The sequence below is a fragment of the Rhipicephalus microplus genome, chromosome 1 (genome assembly GCF_043290135.1).
Source record: "Rhipicephalus microplus isolate Deutch F79 chromosome 1, USDA_Rmic, whole genome shotgun sequence".
Taxonomy (NCBI): Eukaryota; Metazoa; Arthropoda; class Arachnida; order Ixodida; family Ixodidae; genus Rhipicephalus; species Rhipicephalus microplus.
Window position 1 is genome coordinate 90,462,757 of NC_134700.1, and position 25,204 is coordinate 90,487,960.

The window sequence follows — 25,204 nt, forward strand, 5'->3', positions numbered from 1 at the left end:
ATGATTTCTACGTGAAGGCCTGCCACTTATGTGCGCCATGCAGTCATGCCTTGCCATACCGGTTTTCCGTTATGTATTGTGAACGAAACCACCCAAGGAGCAGCAAGACTATGACATGTAGATGATGACATTCCCGACATATTTGTCAAGATTTTCACTTTATGACTGGTCACTTACGCTCGTCATGCAGTCATGTTAAGATACCCATTTTGGTATAGATCCCATAATTCAAACAGCCAGGAGATCTGAAAATCTTAGGTGGCAAGATAGATAGATAGATAGATAGATAGATAGATAGATAGATAGATAGATAGATAGATAGATAGATAGATAGATAGATAGATAGATAGATAGATAGATAGATAGATAGATAGATAGATAGATAGATAGATAGATAGATAGATAGATAGATAGATAGATAGATAGATAGATAGATAGATAGATAGATAGATAGATAGATAGATAGATAGATAGATAGATAGATAGATAGATAGATACGCTCTATCTCGCCGAAGTTCGCTAAGAAATGCTTCGCGTTTAAAAGTCTGGTAGACATTGCCATTCTTACAATATTGTTGTATTATTTCCTTCACTTTTTTCATTTACTTGTACACTAAATCTGAAATAGAAATGTCGTTTCACTGTCCTATCTATCGGGTTTGATTACGCTGCACCAACTACCGACATAGTTTCGTATTTACGTGATAAACCAGCAATTTCTAGAACAGTCGAAGTTATAACCATGCAGACGAAAAGCAACTTGATAAATACAGTACAAATGACAGTATATTTACTACTTCATTATAACCGCTGCTTTTCTGGCACATACTTATTCTCCTTTCTTTCTTTCTTCCCTTCCTTCTTTCCTCCTTTCTTTCTTTCGCTCTTTCTCTCTTTTTTCTTTCTCTCTTCCTTTCTTTCTTTCTTTCTTTCTCTCTTTGCCTCACTGTGTCTTTTTCTTTTGTTTTTCTTTGAAGGAACATGTTCCGCAACTGTACGATGCTTGAGAGGGTGTAACATAGGTGTTACAGAGGTGTAAGGTTTCACTACATTTTTTTTATATATATGAGCTCAGTTTGCCTCTTTTCTGCCCGTTATCGGCGTAGAATACTGCGCAACACCTCGACTGTCATAGCCATTGTATTAGAGCGAACACGGAAAGCCGCACCTAGCAGACGACGTATTCTACTTCCTTCAGAATCCGGCAGATGGCAAATAAACGCGTCTTTAGTTTGTCGTAATTCGTAGAGATGGCGATGCAATCGTTACCACTACCGTTGCGGGGCAGGCAGCAACGCAAACGCAAGCATCAGCTGTGCCCGCTGCAGGATTGTCGGCGGCAGTCGTTTCCCAGAGTGTCCTGTGCAATCGGGGTGGTCGCTCCTGCTGGACGCTATAGTGTTGCTTTGTGGTGTCAGTGGGGAAAGGAAAAAAAAAAAAGAAAAAGAAAGCACAACCAGCGGCATCTGAAGTAACGGTGGCTTTTGTCCGAATTACTCGCTGAAAAAGTGACGAGTCGGTGCGTCGAAAAAGCAGCCCATCGTCTACGCGCATAGAAGAAACGCTCACGGAAGGTGTCGGTGGTGCAGTGTGTATTTCTCTTAGCCCTCCGGGTGTTCCCTATGAGCCCGGGTGCGTCGTGCCCGAGTGCCAGTCGAGTCGCGTCCCATGCCTTCAACGTCGTCGCCGCCAGTGCCGTCCTCCGCGATGCACAGCAACACAGCAGCCGCCACAGGCTGCGGCGAAGTGCGGCGGACCCGGAGCATACAGCTGCCCGAGCAGCTTGCCGTCTTCAGGAACCTCAAGAACGCCAAGCGGTTCGCGATTGACATAGGTGAGCGAGCCACATCGTAAACACACGGCGCCTTCTTTACTTGCTCCGCGCGAGCGAATTCGAACGGAGTGCGGAGGGGAAGAGTTGCCCCCCCCCCCGTCCGTCGGTCTTTTCTGGCGGTCCGCTGGGGCCGCGTTTAAATTTTGCTATCGTGCTGTCCTGACTTCAGTGCTTTCGGTCGCCTCGCTCTCGGGGATCAGCTGCGCAGGTGCTTCGATACCTGCGATTTTTCACGAGTCGCACGCACAGCCGTCGTCGGTAGCCGTCGTATCGATCGGAGCAGCTTGTAGCAGCTTCGCGTCGTAGAAACCGCCGCCGGCCTGTGCCGTGTGCGCGTTTCCGCGTGTCGAACGATAAACTTGTGTGCGCGGCGGGAGTAGTACTGCCACAAACTCGCGTTTCCTGCTCCACTGCTTCCTCCGCCGCGTCTCCGTGGAGTTTAGTAGCCAGTCGCATCGCTTCCGCCTCCGCTGCTGCCTTTCTGCTACAGCCGACATGCGAGCGGCCGTCGCCGCGAATAGATCCATCCCTCTGGCACTCCGAGGCAGTGACTCAACTGCAGATGTATCATAAGAAACTGCTGCAAGCGTTGCGGTCTTTAGCGCGACATCGTTATAACAATTGCTGCGTTATCGACATGTTGTCCATGGTTGGCGCAGCATATGCACTCTTAAGAAAACTACCAACTTCGGCAAACGTTTCTAAAAACGTTGCTTCGGCTTACTAACTACTTGTCTCTTATGTTCTTAACCGGTTAGTAAGTGAAGTTAGTAACGGGGAGGTTAGTAACCGTTACTACCTCCACCGTTGCAGTTAGTAATGGTTACTCACGTAGGTACCAACGGTTACAGCATATCCAAAAATCACAGCATATTCACGGGGGAATAATGATGAGTGGCACGAAGCTTCGGAGGGTTTTATCGGTAAATCGTGAATCGTCCGTCCGCTGGTCTGTCCGTCCGTCCGTCCGCACCTGCTGAGTGAGTCGACGATCTAGGCGGTCACGTACGAGCTAGGATGGACACACCCACGGCTTTAGGAGCTTCGCCCTTATAATGTACTAGCCGCGATCATTCCGTCCCATGAGTCACCCATTTTATTACGGTCCAATCTGCGAGCGTTGACATTCGATATATCATTGAGTAATTACGTTCATGCAGCACACATACACAAGCGCACACGACTCCTACAGTAACTAGGTGGTTACAGGAGCGTTTACTGCCCTAACTATTGGGAACACAGCTGGTGCCGGTGAAAGGCTATGCTATTGGATGGATAATTCCAGCTGGGCACCTCTAAATTATACACCGCACTTTTTTCTAGATGCACTAGGTAACGTAGCATAGGACTTTTAATCTATCATATTGAGATAAATCATTGTGTCTATTTTGCATAATTCCGCCTCAAAAAGACTTAATATGTGGGACCTAACACTTGGTACTAAGCTTACATATTACATATAGTAGTGGAATCGGGGCTAAACATGGTAGAGGGTCCCTGTCTGCAAGAAACGACTACGAAGTAGATCGAGATCATGAAGAAAAATATTTAGGAGTTCTATGATGAAATACTGACTTCGCGAAACCACATTAAACATAATAAATCTCAGGCAACTCGTGCTATTGGAACAATTGGTAAGCTCGGTCGACACCGCACTGACCTACGCCGCAAGGACAGTCTAATTAGGATTTACCGTATGTATGTTCGCCTAATTCTAGAATTTTGTTGCGTTTTATATTCTGGCGGGCCAGCATATGAATTTAATCCCCTCGTTATCTTAAACCGAGAGGCCATTCGAAGTTCTTGGGGGGTTCCGAAATTTACTGTGAACAGTGTGTTATATCAAGAAGCCCGAATCCCCACCCTAGCTTGTAGATTCCGCATGCTCACCATTAAAGCATATTTAAAAATTTACGCTTCTTCAATTAGACTTCCACAGTTCGTATTCATTTTCTTACCGCGAACATTTTAATGAGTGCCTAGAGTACATAGATCTCATGTATTGTTTGTCAAAAAGTAGCTAGAACGTTTAAATGTTAACATAAGAAGCATTGTTTCAAATTACTCATTGGCAAAAATCAAAAATGAATTTGATGATATATTCTCTTCTAATGCCAAAGTTCTACCTAACAGATATCTAAAAGGCTTATTAGAACACTGTTTACTTCAGTCGGAAATTGTTAATGTTATTGCTACGGATGCATCCATGTGTGAAAAGAAAGCGTGGGTAGGCATCTTCTCAGAGACATTTTCTAGGCCCAGTACGCCTCCCAGATTATACTCTTATATTTGAAGCAGAGCTTTTAGCAATCATTTTGGCTTTTAGAAAACTTTCAGTCAACGATTCGGCAGTTGTTACTGCTACTGATTCACTTTCCTTATGTAGATCCATTGCCTCAGCTTCTTCCTTCGAGTATTCCCCTTAGAATGGTTTCGCTTGTTTAATCCTAAAACACTTATGTACAGTGCGATTGGCGTGCGTGCCAGGTCACCGAGGCATATATATATATATATATATATATATATATATATATATATATATATATATATATATATATATATATATATATATATATATATATATATATATATATATATATATATATATAGGAAATGACTGACACTATCGCGCGGTGGTCTCTAGATGGTCCTGTAATGTCCATTGTACCTGATACCAGTTTTGTCACTAAATTCCTGTTTCGTAAATATCCTTTACTCCAGCATTCCATGAAAATTAGATTACCAGTTCAAGAATGCGGTCATCTTTTTTTTTTTGCTAGGAATAGTAAATGGTGCTTCTCTCGCAAATTCGAAGTGTGCATCAAAAATTTTCGATGTCGAATTCCGCCTCTTAATTTCTATTTATACAGGTCTGGTCAGGTGCCATCTCCCCTTTGCTCTTACTGTTAAGAGCCAGAAAACATCGATCTTTTTTTTTCTTATTTGCCGACGTTTTACAAGCCACAGGAAAAACACTTTTAGAAACTATATTCAGAATATTAAACATTACCTTTATTTCTGAAAACATCATTTCCCTTGGGGCTTCTTCTCTGGGCCAAAGCAACAGCAGCGTCTGCGTAGCAGTTTGTGAATTTCTCAGACACACAAGAAGGTTTGCTTGTTAAATTTTCTTTTTTTCCTCTTTTTTTTACCTAATGAAATTCTAGTTCTTTAATATTACCATCCATTTATTCCTTTCAATTATTAGTTATTTACCTACCTTATACGTTAGTCGCCTTATAATTATCAATTCCTATATTCTCTACATGACTGAATAATTATTTTTTCTTCTTCAAAATTTACCACTTCCTTTTCCCCATCACAATAACCGCCGGTTTAATGTCCAATGCACCATACTGGGTAGGATCCAAAGCAAGCAAGCAAACGTCTCCTTGTCACCCCACTCGCTAACCTTGGGTTGCCCTTCATCATTGAGAATATACTCACCTTCGGTGCTTCGCTTCTGGGCTACAGCCACAGGAACGCCTTTGATGCCGCTTGCAGTTATCTTCGTGAAACTAAACGAATGCGCCTCTGAATTTCTATTTTATATTTGTTATATAGTATTATTAAGCAAATTCTAAATGTCAATTTTAAACGTGTTTGAAATTTCTGCAATTTCAATTGAAGATATATATTATTCTGTCTGGTCGAAATGGCAAAAAATAATTATTACACTCTTTCGGTATTTACGTTTGCTTTATCCTTCTTCTGTTAGGACTACGTATCACTTGAAAGGCCTGAAATTTCATATCCTCAATTCTCGGCAAATCCCCCTCAGTAGGCAAGAGCCATAGTGGAGGCATTATCATCATCATCATCTGGTCCGAGCCCGCCACTGTGTCAGCCATTGTCGTCACATGTAAATATTGGAAATATCCGTAAATGTACGTTTCCTGTAAGATTATTGGAGGAGGTGCTGGGTACACCGACCCGGTTCTTCCGGCAAACCAACGCGGAACTTCGGAGCGGTTGCCACCTTCACATTCCTGCAGTAGCTCAACGTGCCAACTCGCAAGAGCAACAGCAGCCGCAGCAGCACCTGCTGCTGCCTCCACGAGACCTCGGAACCTCGGGCACCGCCGAAGACCAGGTGAACGGAGAAGATTGGGTAGCATTGTACGAGCGTGCCAGCGAATACTATCAGTGTACCCACGTTAATGCTGGCCAACGTTGTGTTTTACTTGAGGGATGTGTCACTCGTATGGTATGAGACGCATAAGTCGGAGTTGGCCAGCTGGGGCATTTGCAAGCTGAAGCTTGTGGAGTTGTTCAGCAGGCCATTTGGGTGACAGCAGGCCGCGAGTAAACACTGGAATGCCGCGTGCTGACATCGACGGAATCATATGTGTCTTATATACAGGACGTATTGGGCTTTTGTCGAGAGGTTGATAAAAGCATGAGCGAAACTGACAAGACCGCCCACATATTAAAACGAATGGCAGACGACGCTTTTAATTTGTTGATCGTTAAAGATTGCGCCACCGTCGACGCGCTTGTGAAGGAATGTCAGCGCTTAGCGAGCGCCACATCGACTTGCTAAGACTCCCCCAAGTTCGCGCAAGCTACTTCATCTAGCAATGTCGCCCGAATCGTCCGCCGCGAACTCGAAGCAATGGGTCCTGCAGCCATCGCTGTCGACGGCCCTTAAGATAACGCATCCACCGTCTTCCTCATCCAAGCCGTCGTTCGCCAAGAAATAGCAAATCTCGGCATCGCACCTGTTTGCGCTGTTCGCACTACTGAGAGTTCGGCTTCGGTTAACCAGATGCCAGTGTACCCTTTACGCTACCCTTCCCGCTACCGGAACCCTGCTGAATGGAGAACGTCGGATGATGGACCGATCTGCTTTCACTGCTCTCGCGCCGGCCACATTGCACGCTACTCTCGCAATCGTTGGACATCAAACTCATCCTGGAACACTGGGACATGGCCTCGCTTTGAAGGCAACTCTCACCGGCTTCTTACTCCATGCAATCCCCAGCCTGCTGCTACTGACGTTCAGGACCGAAGGTTCAGCCGATCACCATCACCACAAGGCCGCTGATCTCTCTCGCGGATGATTCCTCGATCCACGTCTCCTGCGTGACCTGGGCCCTCAACCTCGGAAAACTAGACCATGCAGCTCCCGGAGGAAACGCTGCATTAACGACCCGGTCTGCAAATCCTCTGTGGGCGATTCGTACACGTCGCAATATTTTTGGTGGGTGACGTTACCGTTACATTGATTGATATGTGGGGTTTAACGTCCCAAAGCCACCATATGATTATGATAGACGCTGTAGTGGAGGGCTCAGGAAATTTCGACCACCTGGGGTTCTTTAACGTGCACCCAAATCTGAGCACACGGGCCTACAACATTTCCGTCTCCATCGGAAATGCAGCCGCCGCAGTCGGAATTCGAACCCGCGACCTGCGGGTCAGCAGCCGAGTACCTTAGCCACTAGACCACCGCGGTGGGGCAACGTTACCGTTACAGCCCTCGTAGATGCTGGCGCACAAATTTCAGTCATGAGCGCTGCTCTCTGTATTAAACTTCGCAAAGTGATCACGCCTCCTCTTAAGTGTGCAGTAATGCTTGCCGATGGGAGCACATCTACCGTTCTCGGCATGTGCACCTCTCGCGTGTGCATTGCTGGCCGTCAGACCGTCGTATTCTTCACCATGCTTCAGCAGTGCCCACATCACGTGATTCTCGGTCTCGACTTTCTCCCTGCGCACTCCGCCCTTATCGGCTTCTCGACGGGCCTTCTTCAGCCGGAACTGCCTTTTGACGCCGCTGTTGCCCGTGATGCTCAAAGTCGCCTTTGTGCCACCGAGTTCCTGCATCTTCCGCCGCAAGCCGCGACTTACGTGCAGCTCGTGTGTGATCCGCCTGTGCGCGATGGTGAATATGTCGTTTCACCCATTACCGACATCGCGTTAAAGCATTCCATTGCTCTCCCGCACACCGTTGCGAGAGTACGCCGCAACCAGACATATTTGTCTCTTTTAAATGCGAAGAATTTCTTAGCGAACTTCGGCGACTTTGAGCGTATCTGTCTGTCTATCTATCTATCTATCTATCTATCTATCTATCTATCTATCTATCTATCTGTCCGTCTCTGTCTGTCTGTCTGTCCGTCCGCTTACGATTTTTAGCTCTCCTGGTCGTCTCGATAATTGTATCGATACCAAAATTGGTATGGCATAACATGACTGTGTGACGAACATAATTGACTATCTATAGTCATAACATGAAAATCATTATATGTATGCCATGAATATCATGACGTACATTTCATGGTCTTGGTGCGCTTGCGGTGGTTCGTTCACATGGCATATTGCAAAACTGGTATCGTATGACATGACTCCATAGCGAACATAGGTGACAGACTCTAACGTGGACATTATGACATGCATGCCATGATTTTTATGTTATGACTAATCATGACTACACGCCAAGCTCATGGCGCGCTCGCGGTCGTTTCGCTAGCGTCATTTATACCAAATTTTGTATTACGGGACGTGAATGAGTGGCGAATGTATATTATTGGTGCAAAGATGATAATCATCGCATGAGTGCTATGTAAAACATGACTACATGCAACGCTCATAGCATGCTCGCGGCCGTTTCGCTAGCTCCACATATACTAACTTTGCTATTAGGTGACGTGAATGGACTACGAAGGTAAATGACACGCTCAAAGCATGATAATCTTGATATGCGTGTCATGTCAAGCATGAGAACATGCTACGCTCATACCTCGCTCGCGGCCGTTTCGCTAGCTGCACATATACGAAATTCGGTATCACGTGACGTTAATAGACGACGAAGATAAATGGCAAGCCCAAACATGATAATCCTGATATGCGCGTCATGTGAAAAATGACTGCATGTCACGCTCATACGGTGCTCGCGGCCGTTGCGCTAGCTCCCCATATACGAAATTTGGTATTACGTGGCGTGAACAGACGACGAAAGTAAACGACACATTTCAACATTATAATCATGGCATGGAAGTCATGTACGGCATGATTTACGTCCACCTCGTAACGTTGTGCTTATATTTGAAGTCGCATATCGACGTACCTCATTCGTGCTTCGCATATCATCGATTCCCATAGTACGTGAGATCTGCCAGTTTTTTTAAACTTAGTATTCGCCGCGCACGTGATGCCGGCTGGTATTAAACTAGGCGTCTTGTCGTCGTTGAAAGAGTGTGATATCTCTGAACTGTCAGCTGCACATCCTACTCCGCACGTCAACGTGCTCACTGTGCCCAATCTTTCAAGCATTGATTTTGCCAAAATGATGACGCCAGATCTTTCGCCCTCCGAAGCCCAAGACCTCCATTGTCTCTTGACATCCTATGCGGACATATTTGATCTTGACAACCGCCCTTTAGGCCAGACATCAGTTGTGACCCATCACATCAACACCGGCGATGTCAACCCTATACATCGCCGCCCTTACCGTGTCTCCGCTGCCGAACGCTCTGTGATCTAAAAAGAGGTCGAGAAAATGCTCGCCAAATGCGTCGTCGAACACTCATCTAGTTCGTCGGCATCCCGGGTCGTGCTTGTCAAGAAGGACAATACGTGGTGGTTTTTCGTTGACTGTAGACATCTCAACAAGGTCACAAAGAAGGACATTTGCCCCTTACCAAAAATAGATGACGCCCTTGACATGCCTTCATGGCGCCAAGCTTTTCTCGTCCATTGACCTTCTATTTGGTTATTGGCAGATCGATGTTGACCCACGGGGCCGAATAAAAACCACATTTGTAACCGCCGATGAGTTATACCATTTTAAAGTAATGCCGTTTGGGCTTTGCAATGCGCCGGCAACCTTCTGCGCGTATTTAAGTTGTCTACTTGCTTGTGCTACTTGGATGATATATTTGTTTTTTCACCAACGTTCGCGAGCCATCTTGAGCGACTGTCCGGTATTCTCCAAGTATTCTGCAACGCTGGTCTCCAGCTAAACTCCTCCAAATGCCGTTTCGGCTGTTGCGGAATAAGTGTACTTGGTCACCTCGTTAACGCATCTGGGGTACAGCCCGATCCGGACAAAATTCGTGCAGTGACCCAATTTCCCGTACCCTCTTCTGCTAAGGATGTCCGGAGCTTCCTTGGTTTGTGCTCCTATTTCTGCCGCTTCATCCGTAATTTTGCCGATATTGCGCGGCCTCTCGCTGAGCGTCTGAAAAAAGATGTCCCTTTACTTGAAAGTCGCCTCAAAGTTCTGCATTTTCGGCTCTCATTGCTTCCCTCATGACTACGCCAATATTAGCTCACTGTCCGCACCGACAGAAGTTCGCACTGACGCGAGTGGCCACGAAATTGGGGCTGTTTTAGCTCAGCGTCAGCATAGATGTGACTGCGTCATCGCCTATACGCCAGCGGCCTTCTGTCTCCTGCCGTTAATAACTATCGCCGAAAGAGAGTGTCTTGCTCTTGTTTGGGCTGTCGCTAAATTTCGCCCGTACCTCTTCGGCTGCAGTTTTACTGTTGTGACTGATCATCATGCACTCTGCTGGCTTTCCTCGCTCAAGGATCCCACGGGACGTCTCGGTCGTTGGTCTCTCCGCCTCCAAGAATACACCTTCTCGGTCGTGTATACATCTGGTCACCTCCATCAAGACGCCGACTGCCTGTCACGGTATTCAGTGGATCCACCAGACGCCACAGAGAGAGCTACGGAGGCTTGCGTCTTATCAATATCAGACTTTCTTGACATCGCTTCTGAGCAACGCTGCGACCCGGATTTACTTCCCACCATAGAAAGCCTGAGTTCCGCTACTCCACCTACTTCTCTGAACTTGTATTTCCTTCAAGAAGGTGTTCTCTACCGCCACAACATGCGCCCTAATGGTCCTGACCGCCTACTCGTTGTGCCTTCCCATTTGCGTGTAGATATTCACCGACAGCTTCACGATCAACCTGCCGCCGGTCACCTGGGAGCCACCCGCACTTATGATCGCGCCTGGCGCCGTTTTTTCTGGCCACGTGTATATCGCTTTGTGCAAAAGTATGTCGCCAGCTGCGACATTTGTCAACGTCGAAAACGACCAACAACGCTTCCAGCTGGCCTCCTTCACCCTATTGAGATTCCTGCTGAACCATTCTACCACATAGGGCTCGACCTTATCGGGCCATTTCCCACTCGAACAAATGGGTGGCTGTATAGCGATCGACGGCGCGACACATTACGCGACCACTGGCGCTCTCCCGACTACCTGCGCTACCGATGTCGCCGACTTTCTGCTGCATGACATCATTTTGCATCACAGTGCTTCTCGACAGCTCGTCACTGACCAAGGACGTTACTTTTTATCTCGCGTCGTTCAGGATATCGTACGTTCCTGTTCCACGAACAAGTTCACAATGGCATACAATCCATAAACTAATGGACTTACAGAGCACCTAAATCGCACTATCATTGACATGTTGTCGATGTATGTTTCTCGAGACCACCGCGATTGGAACGCAACGTTACCTTACGTCACCTTCGCTTACAACTGCTCCAGACATGACACTGCAGGATATATTCCACGTCCTACCTTCTTTATGGACGTCAACCCTATCTGCCTCTTGATACACTCCTTCCCGCTGGTTCAAGCTCCCCTGTCACATACGTCCGCGATGCCATAGAATGAGCCGACGCAGCACAAGAGATTACCCGATAACGGCTCATACTTTCTCAAGCCTCTCAGACAGATCGGTAAGATCGCCACCACCGTGAAGTTTAGTGTACACCCGGTTCCCTAGTACATTTGTGGACCCCCATGTCGTCACATCGGCCTCTCTGAAAAGGTCTTATTTCGCTATGACGGACCATACAAAGTCTTGCGCAAGGTCAGTGACCTCACCTACAAGATACAGTGAGTCGTCGGTGCAGCGCACTCAACGCCACCACCATCTACTTTTGTGCCAGTCGTAAGACTGAAGCCGTGTCGCCCAACACTCCGATTCCGGGACAAGCGCCGCGTCTGCGTTTTTACGCCGTGGGGTAGTGCCACAAGGCAGAAGTGGGATTGGGGCAAAAAGATGTAGAGGATCTTTGTATGGAAGAAACGAGTATGAAGTGGATCGAGACTGGTCCCAGCCTGCCAGTGTGTCAGCCATTGTCGTCTAATGTAAATATCGCAAATATCCGTAAATATACGTTTTCGTGTAAGAACATATTGCCTCAATGAACTTGCATACATCCCCTTGCTAGTAAATAGCTTATAAGACGCTCGTATTAATAACCTCTAAGGCTTGTTCAACAAGCTGATTGAACACGTACATGACGTAAAGTTAGTAACGGTGCTCAAAAGGTAGTAACCGTTGCAACCTTTGAGCGTCTGCTAACGTAGCTAGTAAAAAGGTCGTAAAAAGTTAGCAATAGCCCAAGAAAGCTATAGTAACAGCTGCTGTTAATAACTTTTTGCTCGTGGTTACAAGCTTTTTAGTAACTTTTTTCAAGAGTGTACCCGCTTCTCAGATGATGCGAGTGCTGTATTGTACCGTTCTAGTCGTGCAGGTATCTATTATCATGGAACATTAGGCTGCCTCGAGTTATAGAGAAATAGCAGGGCGCCGATTGTAAATTGTATTCTCAGGCACGCCGTCTCTCGTGCGCAGTCGGCAACGCTTTTAAAATAGCTCCTCATACACTTTCTTTGCCGAGCACTTCATTTCCGTGTATCACTGTAAATTTTGTTGTATCTTTCTTTTACGTATAAAATTATCCGCTGCATTGTGAGATATTGTTGCCTACCACAGACTGCGCTCGTGTTTAATTTATCCCGAGATGAGCTGGGCTCTATAGGTATGAAAAAGCACGCACTTGTCTCCTACGACAGTTTAGGGGCAGGGTAAACAACCCCAGGTGGTCGAAATTTCCGGATCCCTCAACTACGGCGTCTCTTATGAAGATATGGAGGCTTTGCGAGCTCTAATCTCGCATATCAATAAATCAATCAATCATGTGTTGCACCAGCACGCTAAATGCGCCTTTGGTAGCTTTCATGTAAACTACAAACCACCACGAGTTCCGTCACGAGCTCGCTGCCGTGATGTTTGCTTGTGTTGGCGCTAACGCGTTACTTTCATTTTCTAATTTAGTTACGTACTCGTTGCCAGTTCGTAATTAAAACGGATAACGTGCTTTGCTTACGCGATCATTTTTTGGTAACCTGACGCGTCACATTACTCGTTACTTTTATTCAAATTATCTCGCAGTTTTACACAAAACACCTTCGTCTCGTAGGCGCCACATTCCTAGAGCTATTGTTTTGTCGCATACGGTGGGCCGGTATCGGCGCCTGCCTGGCGTTGACAATAGGAGTGTCATTCAATGCGTTCGTCGACCATATTTGCCGCACCTGTGGACGTATTTGCGAAGAAGCGAAGCAACTTGGCTGGCGACACCTTAGAAACAGACCTGTTGCTTAAATTCTTCAAGTTACGGTTGTCAGAAATTTATACATGCTACAGCGCTGCTTATCAGTTACGTTGCTGAAATAAAATGTGCGTCTGTCTATTCTAACGGCGGGTGTACGCTTGTAGATGGAGAATTTTCGAGTGAACGAGGAATCGCGCACCTTCACATAAACGATCGCAGTTTTCGAGGCACTTATATAGACTAAACAACCATTATTGATTTTTTGCTGCAAATAAAGTTTTCCTTGAAACAGATAATTCTAGAGCTGGCGTTATTATTTTCTGATAAAAATGATTTGAATTTTTTTAAGAAACCCGAAGTTCTAACACAGCGAGTTTGGGAAAATTTAATTGAAACAATATGGCTGAAATGCACGAAAATGTGTTGACATTGGTGACGTTTCATTGACGTCCACGCGCGGAAGCTTCGGCGTGAGACCCTGAAACGAAAACTTGGCCTTCTTTTTCGGTTCATAATAAATCCCACGATGGAAGAGTGAGTGGCACTGGAGTTCAGGAAGAATAATTCATCCGCACAATTTTTTCTGTTTCACTTCATGTAGGGGCGTAGCCAAAAATTTTTCTGGCGGTGGGGTCAACCTCTTGAAACGAGTTTTTCGGTCTCTATGCCATGGAGAAAAAAGGTCTGGGGGGGGGGGGGGTGGCACGGGCTCGGTTTTGCTTTGCCGGGGCTGTTCAGCCTTGCAGCGGCAACAGATTTACGTAATGTCTGCCGCGCTATCGGCAGTAGGTCGGTGAACAGATCAAAGCAAAAGACAGGCGATTTGTTTCGTAATGGTAGCGACAGTAATGATTACTCGTTCTCAGTTGTGGCTCCCGTAGCCAGAAATGTTTTCGGGGTGGAAAGAAGGAGGGAGCTTGTTGAAGGTCTCTAAAAACCTCTATTTTTGTTATTCTCAATAAACCACTCTCCTCTATTCGATTTTTTTGCGGCGGGGGGAAGAGGGGGTAGGGGCCAGGGCACTCCTCCTCCCTTAATTACGAGCTTGGCTGGTAGCAATAATAACCGGCTTACTTATTGTGCAACATGACAGGAACGTGCCTAGACTTGTGTGGTGGCACTTAAAGGCCTGCCCACATGTATCCGTTTCAGCGCGTGGCTTTCTGACGTAGGGTGCCCTGATGTGCGCATCGAGGCACCCTATTCTGACGCGAGGCCGAGTGCTCCCTTCTACGGAGAGAGAGGACGCGCTGGCTAATTTCGGTGTACTGTCGAATACACTACGAAACAGCCTGTGCAATTAATTATGTGTCTTTCTACCGCCCGGTTGTGTTTCTGTTTAGAAAAAATTATGTTCACAAACCGTGGGCATCAATAACACTTGGACAGAATATTTTCTAACGTCGCATTTGCTCATCGAAGAAACCCAGAACTGTACAATTTATTCAGTCAATTATTTTTAAAGTGCAGTGAACACATTCAAGTGACAGGTCTTGCGAAAAGGCAAAACAATGCCTGACAAGGCGCCGTAACCCGTCCCGATCTATAAGGCGCACAAGTAGCAGTAATGTTCACGTGTTGAAAAAAAATTTAAACAAGAAACAGCCGAGTTACACAATATTTATGACAGTTTAAAAAACACCGTCGAGGAAAACCCGTATTACAAAGCATACATGAGGTTCAACGCTTGTCGCTATCGCGGTGTTTTACTGTACAGCGCTATTTGCTTCTACGAGCCCATCCCAGTATCGAATGACGTCATTGTACACGTACTCGCGCGACTGCTGCGGTTGCTTAGCGGCTGTCACATGCCAGTGCAGCCTTGCAGAATGCATCGCGCGTAGCACAATTGCGTGTTCTTTTTTTTTTTTCATTTAACAATTGATATCGTAAAAGCAAGAGTTACTGCGAAACGGCACGTCAGTAATTTATTTTCTGTGAATAATTACGTCGCGATAATGATGGAGAACGCCGTGTGTGGCGTTCTGCTGCCAATTCATTTATATGTTAAATTAATATGCCCAATTACGTGCTATACGGTCGTAGTTTTTATGTTCGAGAAACCTATGGCAGTTTGCAAAACTTCTGGAATGTTTGTCGATGCTCCTTTCGTGCTTTTTATTGGCATCTCCCTTTGAACCAGACAGACGATATAGCTCATTCAACGTTGTGATGTAATAAGAGCTTTTGAATTATAACGATCGCAGTCAATGGTTGGTTGTAACCTGAGAATAAACATAAACATCGCCCGTGAAACAGTGGTTAGGCTGTGCGTCTCCTCTGTAATAAATCCGTATACCAGCGAGCCAGCTCTCGTTGCAAGCGCAAAGATACCTTTCTCTCTGATAATGTAAGTACCATATAGAGGCATACTGGAAATCATCTTTCTCTTATCTGACTGCAACGTTGTTTTTCGTTGAGTACCCATGGCGCAATCTCCGATTACACTTGTCGGAATGCTCGAGTCTACATTCAGTGATAAAAACATGTGCCAAGCGAATTCTTTTTTGCTTAGGGTCACCATATATCTGCGTGCGGAGCTGCTTTTGTTTTTTGGTGGCAGCTATCCGCCTATCTCCGCCCTATCTTTTCGTTCTGTTCTCGCCCATATCCCAAGCCTCTCTCGGTGATGTGCTACGTTGTGGAGCAGGTCGTGAGGCCAATTTCCAACCGCAGAGCTCCCCTCTCCCCCAATCAGTTCGAATCCGAAGGGAAAGAAAGTTCGAAGTATATACTGCAAATAATAATAATAATAATAATAATAATAATAATAATTGTGAACGTTTTTTCTTGTTATTTTGGTTGTCTTTATTTGGAAACATTGTCTGAATTAATTATAAACCGCGCATTGCTAACAAACTGTGTTTTGATGTGCCTCGGCATAACGTATTAGTAGCGAAGCAGACAAAAAATGATATTAGGCAAAATTTGGAACGTTGTTCGTATATACAAACGCAAACATAGCAGGATGTCAGACGTTGCATATGTTGGGCGAAATAAATGTAATGTTTCCGTATTTGCGTTAGTGCAAAATTCAGAGAAATGCAATGAAAAAGCCGCTTTAGGTAAAGTTCGCTTGTAGCTCTTACTATTCTGACTATGAACCATCATTATTTATAGGTAAATCCACCCCTCACTGTGGGGTCCAAGTGCGTTAATATCCATGTGCCTGCCTTCAGGTGTACTTCAAATAATTCTACGCGGTCAAAATGAATTCGTCGTTTCGAACCACGTCGTGCCTCTTAATCGTACTGTACTTTTGTGAAGCAAAACATAGAAAAAACGTGGCTTATCACCCTATATATATGAATCGGTATAACACAAAAAATAAACGTGTCATTGCAGAGGTACTTTAACGTTTATTGTGCATTCTTTCAGCAACAGCAGCAAACTGCGAAGTGGCGTTAGGAACGGCAAGCAGCTCGAAACATGTAGCGCACACCTCAAGCAGAAAGCACGAAGAAAATCGGAATACACAGGACGAGTGCGGACTAACAACTGTCAAAGCTTGACACTTGAAGCGCGCTGTTCAAACAGATAGAAAGATGCCCGAAATTAGCGAGCAAGTATGCACAGGACAGGCGCAAACAACTGTCACAATTCGTCGTGTGTCGTGTATCAGCAGCACGCTTCTTTCGCAAACGCGGCCGCGGCAGCGTGCGAAGTGACCTTCGTCCTCTCCCGAAATACGAGTGTGCTGAGCGCGCGCGTAGGAGAGACCACGCTCCGTGGAGGCGACGACCTTTAGAGCACGCCCAGCGGGAGCATGTCGCGCCATCTCACCGGTGATAACGAATACTTGCTGAAGTTTCGAAGCTTTAGGGACCGCCAAATGATGTACGGTGTATTGGGAGCGTGAGTGACCACTGGAGAGGCCAGCGCTACTGTTGCTGTGACGTAGTAAATGATATCACGTGACTCGCCTATGCCGTCGTCAGTGCAGCGCGCTTGTTTTCAATACCGACTCAGTTCATTTTCTAACTTACAGGTTTGTTTACGCGCTCGTTGCCGCAGTACTGGATGCATTCGAGTAAGCCGTAATGTGAATGATCCCTTCCAAAACGTCATGGCTCGATACAATCGACTGACAAAACTGAAATGGGCTAAACAACTCGGCAATCATCCCCAAGTGTGCCGCTCAATCAGCGGCCACTTTTTTTGCTTTTTTGAGCATTCGTGCATCCGCAAAGATTTTGCGATGCATGTTCATTAAAGCCGGGAATGGGGAAACAACACAGCCTTGATTATGACGTGTGCGGCAAGCACTTTCGCGAAAGTATTTTGTGTTTTGCGTTGGGGTTGATATCTGGTGATTACAACATGGGACTTTCCGGAAACGTACACATAGGAATTTGTGTCGTTAATTCACGCCAGGCCAACAGGCGTTTCCCAGCAGTCTGCAGCTCAGGGCGGCGGAAATAATTTTGTTCTGATGCTGTCATTTTGCGTTGCATGTTCGGACGTCTTTTCTGTTAGCAGCCGTGATGTGCTGAGCTGCTGGTGAACTAATTAGTTGATGCCAGAGACGAGCAGAGTCATTGAAAACAAGACACGTTATTTCTAATTGATAGCCAAGCAAACGGTGCGAGCAGGTATTATTGCAACGTTCGCGCATCACATACATCAGTCAATACAACCCGCGCAGAAAAGCGCGTGTTGTAAAAGCGAAGTTACAGGGACAAAATATATGCGAATGAAGTTTCACTTATCCAAACATATGTCTTATAAATAGTCGTACAGTAATAATTCTGGTGAAAGTAGTAGGCTGCACAAACTACAATTGTAGTGAAGAGCAATGGTATTGCTGCATAAGAGCTTTGATATATCCCTTATGAAAGGTCAAGCAAACTTAACCAATGCCAAAGCATCATTATCCTTCGGCCACTTGATACCGCTATGAAAACTAGGGAGAGGTGTTGCCGTGAAGTCTGCGCGACAGTTGACACTGATCAAAACGTTACCTCTCGGCCGTGCACTTTCCGCGCAAAAGCAAGAGACAGGTGCGTACCATCACGCTTGCCTCAGTAAGCATAAGTGTTCGCGCAATGTGAGACTGCTTCTATTTACACATTACTAGATATGATTTTCATAAAAACTCACCTTTTACCAGAGCGCCTCGTGACGTTGTGCGTCCATGACGCCATGCACACGCGCTCCGTAGAAAGTGCATGGCGCGGCCATGACCATATGTTAGGTCGCTAAAATTCTTTGTTGGCAACCACTCTAGATTGTTTCGCAGCTAATACAAGCACAAGCAATGCTTGCGAAGCGAGAACAGCCTGAATCACAGGATTCGTTGGAAACTTTGCACAGCTGGTACCACGTGATGTCGTTTTATGCGTCACAGAAAGATTCCGGCAGATGAGGCCACGGTATGTCCTTGCCCCCAATATAAGTGGCTTACCGTTAGCATTCCAGAAAACGTAGGCTTTATGGCGCAGGGGTTAGCGCCGCGTTGAGACTCCTGAGGTTGTTGGTTCGATTCCGCGCGACAGGTGCTTGCCTTCTGGTTTTTTTCTTTTTTTTATTCTTCTAGTATATGTTTTTTTAACGTCACCTCCGTGATGTAAGTACGTAAGCGGAGCCGTGGTTGACAGCGGGATAACACACTTTCGTGTTAAAAATGAAACTGGATACTCTAGCAGGACTGTCACATTAAAGGGGTCATGACATGGTCCCCCAACAATCGACGAATTTCGGCGAAAAACGAAGATATAGGGTCAAATATGCTTGTGCACGTGCGAGAAAATGTACCGTAAGAGATTATTTCAGTCGAAAATAAGCCGTAGAAGTAATCGGCTGTAAACTCCGCCCACCGCCGGTGACCGCCACTTTGTCATGGTGTGCGTGACGTCACAAGCCAAAAAGAGCAGTGTCGTCGTCTGCTACCGAACAGCACCCACGGTCAGTGTTGTCAGTGTTGCTTGCCACATGGTCCGCACGTGTCAGTGGGTTGCAAGTGTCACGGTGTGTTACCGGCACTGTCACCATACGCGGCGACGACGTTGTGTACGTTGCGCATTTCGACTTCCACTCCATCGCCACCAGCTCAAGCGACCAAGAAAGCTTCGAAGATGGTGTGAACCTAGATGCCAACGACGTCGCCGTTGTGGAAGACGTTGCAGATGGCTTTCCGCCATGATAAGTAGCTTTTCTTCAAGTGTGCCAGGTTTAAAAGCGAGCTTCGGATACGGGGTCCGTCGATGCTGCATTCGCGATTAAGTGTTACTTTGCACCGGTGAATTGGCAAAATGTGCAGATTTTTGTTGGCTAGCATACATGAATGTGCGACTTTCAATGCTGAACATATTAAGTGGTCGTAGCAGTGCTGTGCGTTGAGACAATTGTTTTTCCATTGGTTGTTACGTGTGGCATATTTGTAAACATAAGCCGAAGCGAACGGCATGCCAATGCGGCGCCAGGGTTACTCGCGATATATATTATGGCCGAATCTTTGCTTGAGCTGTGTGTATTGTAAACACCGGCGTTGCTCAGTGGTATAATACTGGGCTGCCACGCAGCGGACTCGAGTTGGAACTCCGTGGATTCCATTCGGCTCCGGTAAAAAATTAGCAAGTGTGACGCCCAACCATGACACTGCCTGCGAGGAGTTTCAACAAACATTTATCCGTAACGGCATATGCATTGCACATTCACAGGACACTTTCTGACAATCGAAGTTGCTTGCTGTAAGTACCAGCGCTACATGGGTGACGCTGTGGCTTTGTTTCGACTCTGGAAGTCGTTTAGTTCCAGTGGAAAGTTGAACAACGCAGAAAAAGTTCGATTGCGAGCGCCGCTGATCATGGAACACGATCGTCCTCCGGAATACAGACCGTGCATGCAGCAGCTTGTCCAGCAAGCGGTTTGTGACGTCACGGCCAGAGATTGAGCCAGGGTTGCCCGACTCTCAGGCCGCTCGCTCGTTTATTAAAAATATTCGATTAGAAATTGATGGCTTGACCAAATTCGCTCAAATTTCGCCAGCTGGTCAGTGAACGGACAAGAATCAATCCACACAACACAGATTATGGCTGAAAACACAGGAGACAACGCATGCCTGGTGCGTTTCATGGTATAAGGCGTGGAACCCGCGCGAAGATATTGCGCGCGCTTTTTCTATATTACACCACTTGAGCGTCGCTCCTCGTCACGGCGTTCCCTTCAGTCTTCTCGGCTGTTTGCACCATGTGCACGTTATCTGAGGCCGTTACCGGGAGTTTCGCGCAATTGTGGAATCCCGTCGACCGTGAATTCCACGCATGCACTCACCGGAACTGTTGCCTTGCTTGGCTATATGTATACATACACCCTGTGGCGCGAAACACATTTCGCGAAATATAAAAAAAGAAACGCCAGCCTGCGCCGAATTACACAGCACAATAACAGCGAAAGCTCGCATAGTGGCCTTTCGGAGCCTTTTTTAAACACTTTCTTAGTAACTAGCACAGCCACACTTGCGTGGTATACACGATACGCCATAAATAATATTTTTTTAGTAGGGAAGTATTCGCTGTTTATTTATTTATTTAATTTCATTTCAGAAGTACTGCCTGCCTTACACATGAGGCCTTAGGCAGGGGTGGGTGATACAAAAAAGGAAACAAATAGGAAGACACAACAGGAAAGGAAACACGTCACGCAGAGCTACACCATCAAGAACTAGTGCATCAAAGTAAAACGCCAGTACTTACACAATTGTAGTGGTTACAATTACACGTACAAAAAAAAACTATGATGACAAGCATCTGCTCATACAGAACTAAGAAACAAACATCATATAAAGGTTCAAAAATCGGCAACATTTCAAAATGCGATCCTTCGTAATTTTTCTGAGAAGCGTATTGCCCGTTACACACTTGCTAGGAATTTTTAGCATTTTTTTTTTTGATGCTGCGGCTGACGACGGTAGAGTGTTAGGCTTGAAGCTTTTGTAATGGATTGGAGCACGGACGACTCATTAGTAACGAAATGCACGTTCTGTGAAATCTGTTTGTTTCTTTGTTGTTTTAAAATACTTTATTACTCATATTAACGCGAACACTTACGCGACATTAAGCCTGCCTAATGTCTGTTTGCAACGGAGTTTCAAGTGCCGGCGTTACTGTATGGTTGAGTGCCCGGCTGACAGGCAGGCGCAGCGTTGCTAGAAACTTTAGTAACGTTGGGCAGGGGCCCGGCTTTGAATCTCATTGTGTCCTTGATTAATTTTATTTACTTATCTTTTTCTCGTGTGAAAGAGGTTACGGACTCTGGCTGTGGTGGACAGGACAAGTACGGCGCACGCGACCCTTGTTGTGAGCCCATAACAGCTCTGGCTGTAAAAGGATGTAAGAAAAGAGAATACAGGGAAGCGCCGATTACCAAGTGTCTAACGACACACCCGGACACGAACAGAAAAAATAGAAATTGGCGTCGTATCTGCATGTTTCACTGCAAATATCGTTGGAGAAAGTGAACAAAACGTTTACTTAATGTTCTGCGTGAGAAAATTGGTGAATTGTATTCTGGGGGTGCTGCGTTAGAAAGTCTCGATCCGTGCAGCGAAGGCAAAGAGCGCATCGAGGCGCGTTAGACACGAGCGCTATCTGGCAGTTATCTACGAAAACGAAGGAAGGCATGCGTGCCTGTCTCGGAGGCGATAAGGTGTAGAACGCAAAGCGACGGGCAGGTGCCCCCACCGTGTCCTCTTAGCAAATCATTTAAAACACTTGCTTTTTTTGTGCATAGCCTTGCATTGTCAGCGCAGCGTGATAAACGCTACGGTATTTAGAATTTCTTATGTATGCATTCTCTACTATAAAGACACACATACAAAATGTTGACGCGTTGTTATGGTGCGCTAAAATATGCGCAATAATTGCTTTTTAATTGACAATCGCGCAAGTATGAACGCTGAAACTTCAGCAATATTGGCGGGTGCTGCGAATGGCGTTGACCGTTTGGGGTATCCTTGATGCCGTTTGGGGTATCGTTGCGGCGGACAAACAGACAAATGTACAGACATACAGACCAAAATTTTTGCGTCGAAGTACCCCGCGAAAGATTAAAACAAGACGATTTCCGCGCATGCGCGAAGAGCCAACGTATCACGTGTAGTGACATTGCCAAGCTGTCTTATCGAGAAGGTGCATTTCTGAGGAACTCGCCCAATAAGAAGTCCTTTTGGCACTATTGCCATAGCAGTGCGTGCATGCCTGCTGTATTTTACTCCGTGCGATGCGGTCATTATGTGGAGGGTGCCGTGTCGTTATGAAGAAGTGGACACTTTGAAAAGAATCTGCTTTCTTTTCTGCAAGATTTTTTTTTTTCCACGCGAATATTGTCGTTCACATTGCTTTTCTCTCACGATACGCGTTCACCCTTCGCACATTCTAGCCAGCAGGCTCGAATATCTGAAAGGTTTTATTAAAAGAAGATTACTACGCGAATTCCACGCCTAATTATAAGCCCTGTGACGTATGCAGAGAGGCCCGCCGCGTTGGTGTAGCTGTTACAGTGCCCGGCTGCTGACTTTAAGGTCCCGTGTTCAATCCCGGTCGTAGCGGTCGCATTTCGAAGGAGGCGAAATGCTGCAGGAGGCTTGGGTACACGTTACAGAACACCAAATGACCGAATATCCGCAGCCCTCCTTAACAGCATACCTCCTACTTACGTCGTTGTTTGGGACGTGAAACCCCGTCTGCTATTACTATTATTATTGGTGTACAGAGCGAGAGTGAAAAACGGAAAAAAGGAAAGGTGAGGAGGAGCGTTTAACGAGGGAAAAAAACTAAACGATGGTTTACTGCTCGGAGCTTCAGGCTGTTCTTATGGAAAACAACCTTGCTCGCGTATTCGAAGTTACTGCTTTGGAAGTTGTAACAGTACACCAGATTTCTTGCAGGGTATTACTAAACGAATTGGCACATTTGAATCAACGATAGACCAAGGCAACAAGCTGACTTCGGTAGAAATTTTTTTTACACCCAGAAGGGTGTAATATATGCTTGTCGCACAGACTGCAACTTCAGGCTGTGAAAGAATTTTCTTATTATCTAACATGACGTGCTCTTGTAAAAAAAATTGTATCGTGTTTTAGAAACGGCTCCACCTAAGGGCATTCTCGTCAGGGTGATTCCACGAGAGATCGACACGGGTCCAAAGGTTGATATTTTAGATTTCATTCAGTATTTTATATTTCGTGCACCTCTCACCAGGTAGCCCGAAAGTCAACTTTCTTTTACGATTAACGGCATAACTTACGAGACAAAAATATCAAACTTCACCAACACGGAGGCACCAATTTCGTCACCTGTCATTTTCGAAAATTTCAGATGCTATAAAAAGACAAATATTTTTGTTTCATGGAAGATATTTTTTACTTGAAATGCATGTCTAATTAAGAATGAATTCATACGGTTTCAGGTTTGTAGACCTCGAGAAAATAGCTTTTAAACATGTCTAATTTTGCGAAAGTTTAAAATAAGTTGCGTATTCCCCATTTTTTTTTCCAAAAGTAATGCAAGCAGCGTTTTCAAACTTGACACGGTTTAAGGATATACTGTGTTCATTAGGTACATAAATTATTGCTGCCGTAGGGCAAATGTAAATTTTTATATATTGTCTCAAAATTCTCATATTGGCAAAAGTGTACTCCAGTGAAATTTGAATAATAAAAAAACCCCATCTTCGATTTTTCTTAAAATCTCGTAAATAGACAACCGAAGGCCATCATAAAGTAATATAGAAAAACATGTTGCATTATTTTGTTTTTAGCGACAATATTCCTGTTACAAATCAGAGCTTTTCGAGAATGCGCTGATAAGATTATAAATCTAGAAATTGGAACGGAAAAGCGGCAATAAACTTCAAACGCGAGTAAACGTGACCGCATTTGGTGAAGAAGGGCTGTTTTAGCAGATAGGAGTAACTATTTTGAACACGGTATTCTACAGTATCTGAATTCACTCTCATACGTAGAGCACTCAGATTTCTAGTATGTGGTGCCTCTCCATTACTGACACACAGATGGAGCTGCTGTGACGGCCATGGGTTTGCAACACGTTGGGTAAGAGAATTGAATGTTGAATGAGTTCATAAACGATTCATAAACGATTCACTTGTGTTGGGCGTGCTTGAAATGCAAGATCGACATCTCTATCGAATTTGTTACAACAATGCGGACGTGCGTGAGCGCGCTATGGGAGGGGGCAAGTCAGTTTAAGTCATGGTATGAGAATGGTTTTAACGGAATGCCGTGCACGGGGTGTTGGGCGGTTGCGTGTTTCAGCCGGATATTCCATTACATTCAGTGTTAGAGTATTCGAACGCAAACACTTCAGATTGGCGGTAAATAAGGTTTTACGTTAAAGGACATAATCTTCAGGAGAGTCCTTTGTCGCAGTGATCAGGAGCGGCCAACGTTGAAAATATTTGCGGATATATTCAAACAGCCAATGCGATTTTAACCAGGAAAGCTGTAGTGGTTTGCTATGGGGTATGTGCGCGGCGCAGAGAGGTCACTGTATGTCGTCGTACGTAGCCGTGCAATACTTGAAGAGCACCCCGAGTGTTGTCACTGGGTGGCACACCGGCCATCTTGTTCATGGCGTAATTGTTGTGAACATGACCTCACTAGGTGTGAGGCTCACGGGACGGCTTTATGCTCTCCCATAGCGGAGTACCAAGTATTCTAAATCGTGAACAACTTTTTCTAAACACGCCACAGTTTCATTGGAAGTCTACGATCATTGTCTTCGTGAGTTATAACCTCATATCTATATCAAGGTCAATCTAAATGGGTCGCGAAATTCAGAACAAAAAGTTGTCCGAAATCGATTGCGACAGACATCAACAACCGCGTGACGATGGAAGCGCGACTATAGATGAGGAGGGGACAAATAATGAAAACAAAAAATAATAAATGTTTATTTTCAATAGTTCTAATTTTCTTTATTACAAAAATAGTGAATTACTTTAATAAAAGTTTACTCTCTGGTGTCCGGTTGAGCACC

The 25,204-nt window shown here is 45.5% G+C and overlaps 1 protein-coding gene across 2 annotated transcripts in view; it reads left to right on the plus strand.

Moving 5' to 3' along the window:
* The first annotated feature begins 1,528 nt into the window (after positions 1-1,528).
* LOC119178513 (4'-phosphopantetheine phosphatase) overlaps positions 1,529-25,204 on the plus strand; it is a 181,740-nt gene continuing 158,064 nt past the window's right edge. For both annotated transcript variants that reach the window (XR_012889254.1, XM_037429719.2), the window contains exon 1: positions 1,529-1,834. Coding sequence is in view for 1 of the 2 variants with exons in the window: in XM_037429719.2 (XP_037285616.2) it covers positions 1,669-1,834 (166 nt within the window). In the remaining variant the exon portion in view is untranslated. The remainder of the gene's footprint in view (positions 1,835-25,204) is intronic.